General features: G+C 40.3%; 1 protein-coding gene across 1 annotated transcript; it reads left to right on the forward strand.

Annotated features, from left to right (window-relative positions):
• Positions 1–3,745, forward strand: LOC111493681 (probable disease resistance protein At5g66900). Its single transcript, XM_023143488.1, has 6 exons — positions 1–168; positions 255–895; positions 971–1,380; positions 1,465–1,823; positions 2,412–2,620; positions 2,712–3,745. Exons 2-6 carry the CDS (start codon positions 265–267, stop codon positions 3,545–3,547), a joined length of 2,445 nt encoding a protein of 814 aa, XP_022999256.1. The 5' UTR covers positions 1–168; positions 255–264; the 3' UTR covers positions 3,548–3,745.
• Positions 3,746–4,012: the final 267 nt, after the last annotated feature.

A 4,012-nucleotide genomic window follows, 5' to 3' on the forward strand; every position in this document is an offset into this window, starting at 1 on the left:
CCAAGTAATTTCAGAAGCCGTCTTCAAGCCTTATGAGTAGCTGCCGTTGCTCCGTCAAGTCCAGGCTTATGAGCTAAGCAATTGGCCACCGTTAACGGCGGAACTCCGACGATCTAGCGGAGAATCTCACCTGGATCGAAGGCGGAGCTCCAAGGACAAGCTATAAAGGTATCTGATACTTAGATGCTTGTTGGATTATGTTTCTGGTTTTACGATCGTCAAAGTAGGTTTTGAATTTCGTCTGAAAACGGCAGGAGGAAGAAAATGGCGGGAGCGTTAATTGGTGGCGCGGGATTGGGCGTTCCATTTAACGAGCTGGCGACCATCTTGAAGAAATTTGGCGAAAGGGCGATGAACTTCGATCCTGTTCTCAAGGAGATCCAATCCAAGGTAAATACCATAATTCCTCTGGTTGCGGAAATAGAGGAGCTTAATGAAGCCCTGGAGTATCCAAAAGAAGAATTGGAGAATTTGAAAAAGACATTAGAAGTTGCCAAAAAGCTAATTCCTCGGTGTGTCGGATTGTGGAAGTATAATTATATAAGGAAGTCAGATTACACAAAGAAGCTGCGTGAGTTGAATTCCGAAATTGGAAGTTTCAGGGACATTTTGTTGATTCAAACGGCTAGGGACGGGAAGAAGACCATGAAATTAGCGTCTGAAATCAAGGACGTCGTTCACAGGATTGATAGCAAGTGTGAAATAATCAACACGGTGGATTTAAGTGTGGCAGTTCCTGGGATTGAAGGAGAATGTGTTGGATTGGAAAAGCCAGTTGAGAGATTAAAGACGAAGCTCTTCAAGGATGGGGTTCGATTGTTGGTAGTGACTGCTCACGGAGGTTGTGGAAAAACCACTCTGGCCGTAAGGTTTTGTCACGACAAGCAAGTCAAAAGTAAGTAACTAAACCATTTTTCTGAAAAGTTATGTGCAGTTCTTACAGATGCTTTCTGATTCTGCCTTTTCACAGATAAATTTCAGAAAAATATACTTTTCCTCACTGTTTCAAGCAAACCAGATCCGAAACTCATCTTAAAATCTATAATTCAAAGCCTCGGGAGGTTTGTAGTATCTGATTCTGTAAACGACGATGAGGCATTCCGGCATTTAGAACAGTTGATGGGTCAATCGAGTCAAAATCCTGTATTGTTCGTGTTGGACGATGTCTGGGAAGGTCCCGAATCAAATAAGCTTCTTGAGAAGTTCTCTCGAATGCCTAACTGCAAAATTTTGGTCACCTCTAGAAACAAGTTTCCTGCATTTGGTGAGCCATATGCTTTGGAACCTTTGAGCCATGAGGATGCTAGGGAGCTGTTCCGTTGTGCGGCATCGTTGGATAACAGAACACCACAGTTCCCGGACGAACAAATTGTAGAAGAGGTTATTGACCTACACATTTGATACCCCCTCCAACCCTTTCCCATACCTGAAATGTAACTGAATTTTTGGATTACTGAATTGCAGATAGTGAAGGGTTGTAAGAAATTCCCACTTGCTCTGAAAGTGATTGCAAGATCACTTTCGGGTAGAACTGCATCGATTTGGAAATCTACCGAGAGGAATATATCTAGAGGAGATTTTATCCTCGGTTCGGAGGAAACGCTTCTGGAGTGCCTCAAAAGCAGCTTAGATGCAGTCTCAGATGACAAGATGATACTCAAGGAGTGTTTCATGGACTTAGGTTCATTTCCCGAGGACCAGAGAATTCGTGTTGCTACGTTTATTGACATTTGTGCAGTGTTGTATGAACAAGATGAATGCGAAACATTGTCGAACCTTGATGAGCTCTTCACCCGGAATCTGGTTAACACTGTCTATTTGAGGTAAAATTCTGGGACTTCCGATTTGTGTTCGGTTTATGTTGATCTTGCTTCTTGACTATGTAGTTGATGATACTTGTAGTAAAAACTTTGTTTTATTATAGTTTTATATGCACGATGTTGAAGATTGTTGGGAGGGAGTCCCACATTGGCTAATTTAGGGAATGATCACGGGTTTATAAGTACGGAATACATCTCAATTGGTATGGGTATGAGGTCTTTTGGAGAAACCAAAAATAAAGCCATGAGAGCTTATGCTCAAAGTGGACAATATCATACCATTGTGGAGGGTATCTTTTTAGACTCATTAAACATAAATTGATCGTTGATATACGCCAAAAAGAGTATTGCAAATTATCTCACTTAACGTTTGCTTTATGAAGAGAACAAAAAGGAACACTTAGAAGAAGCATATTCTAATATTGATTTATCCTCCTTTTGATATACGAAACAGTTTCTAAATAATGATTAACTCAATCTTAATGTATAAGTATCCGAGTATTCATAGCTCCAGCAAGAGCTGTGGTCTTGCTTGGTAACCATTTGTTTATGAATTTGAAGTTCTGTAGTCTTGTTTTGATTATTCTCCAGAAATGAAGCACATGAAGACAATTACTACAGCGAGTCCTACATTACACAGCACGATATGCTTAGACAGTTGGCGGTCCATTTGACTAATGAGCAGCGCATAGACCAAAGAACAAGATTGTTTGTGGATATTAGCAGAAATGAATTCCCGGAATGGTGGTCTAAAAAAGAGATGCAACCCGTGAAAGCCCGCCTTTTATCCATAACAACAGGTCCCCCTGTGATCTCTCTCTCATGTTCTGATATTTCATTTTCATCATCTCTTTGTTCGATCTAACGGTGAATGAAATGTTGATGGTGCAGATGAGATGTTCTCATCTTGTTGGCCTGACATGGAAGCACCAGAAGTTGAGGTATTAATTCTTAATCCTGGGTCTAAAACCTACGAGTTGCCTGAGTTCGTGAAGCGAATGAATAGATTGAAAGCTCTAATAGTCAGGAATTACAGGTCATTTCCGACTGAATTGACAAGTGGTTATCAAGTAATGAACTGTTTGTCGGGGCTAGAAAGAATCAGTCTCGAGCGAATTTCAATTCCTTCTTTTAGTAACCATAACCTGAAACCACTGTTACATCTTAAGAAGATATCCTTCTTTATGTGCAAAGTTGATAGAGCTTTCACTAACTGCTCGATCCAGATCTCACGTGTATTGCCCAACTTACACGAGATTTCCATAGATTTTTGCAACGATTTTGTGGCTCTCCCTATTGGACTATGTGAAATTGTGAATTTGGAGAAACTGAGCATTACAAACTGTCATGAATTATCATCGTTGCCTGAGGAACTTGGGAAGTTGATTAATCTAAAAACTCTAAGGCTTAGATCTTGTATTCATTTGGAGCAGTTGCCAGAATCAATCTCAAGGCTCCATGAATTAGTGGATCTTGACATATCTCATTGTGTTGGCCTTACCAAACTTCCAGATAAGATTGGCAACTTGCAGAAGTTGGAAAAGCTTAATATGTGGAGCTGTCCTATCATACGCAAGCTTCCAGCATCACTAAGAAATCTAAAAAACTTGAGGAGTGTAGTTTGTGAAGAGGAGATAGCAAAGTGGCTTGATATTGTCTCGCCTCGGCTTCGAAATCTCGTTACAGAACACAAGGAAGAAGTCAACTTGGATTGGCTATTAGCATGACTGCTTGTTCGTTTTCTTATACTCGAAATCGAACTCATTTGTTCGTTTTCTTTACATTTTGCTGGATTCTTAGTGGGTTGGCTGACTTTGCAGAAAAAGAGAGGTGTAATTTGTTTAAGAGCCATTGGGTGCTAGAGTCTAAGAACAATTCTTCGACCATATCCTTTATAACCGATATCCTTCCTTGTCCTGACCAAACCAGTTCTTGAACCAACCCACTAGGAATCAAACAAGAAATGCCTTTGGATGATTCCAGAGTCTAAGAACTGGTTTGGTTAGGACAAGGAAGGATGTTGTTTTACTTAAGTGGCATTTCTTCAACTTCTTCGTGCAAAGAAACTTTCCTTTATTGGTGATACTCAATACAGATAGGTTGTGGGTGAATTTGGAAGCTGTTGGTATTTAAAATTTGAAAGCAGTGGCTAATTTTGTCAGGATTCAGGGGAAGACTTATCAAGCAAATCA

Source organism: Cucurbita maxima, unplaced genomic scaffold (genome assembly GCF_002738345.1).
Source record: "Cucurbita maxima cultivar Rimu unplaced genomic scaffold, Cmax_1.0 Cma_Scf00019, whole genome shotgun sequence".
Taxonomy (NCBI): domain Eukaryota; kingdom Viridiplantae; phylum Streptophyta; class Magnoliopsida; order Cucurbitales; family Cucurbitaceae; genus Cucurbita; species Cucurbita maxima.

Coding starts and splice junctions, on each gene's coding strand:
- LOC111493681 (XM_023143488.1), top strand. CDS start 265: ATGGCGGGAGCGTTAATTGGTGGCGCGGGATTGGGCGTTCCATTTAAC. Junction 896..970: donor TCACGACAAGCAAGTCAAAA/GTAAGTAACTAA, acceptor GCCTTTTCACAG/ATAAATTTCAGAAAAATATA. Junction 1,824..2,411: donor GTTAACACTGTCTATTTGAG/GTAAAATTCTGG, acceptor ATTATTCTCCAG/AAATGAAGCACATGAAGACA.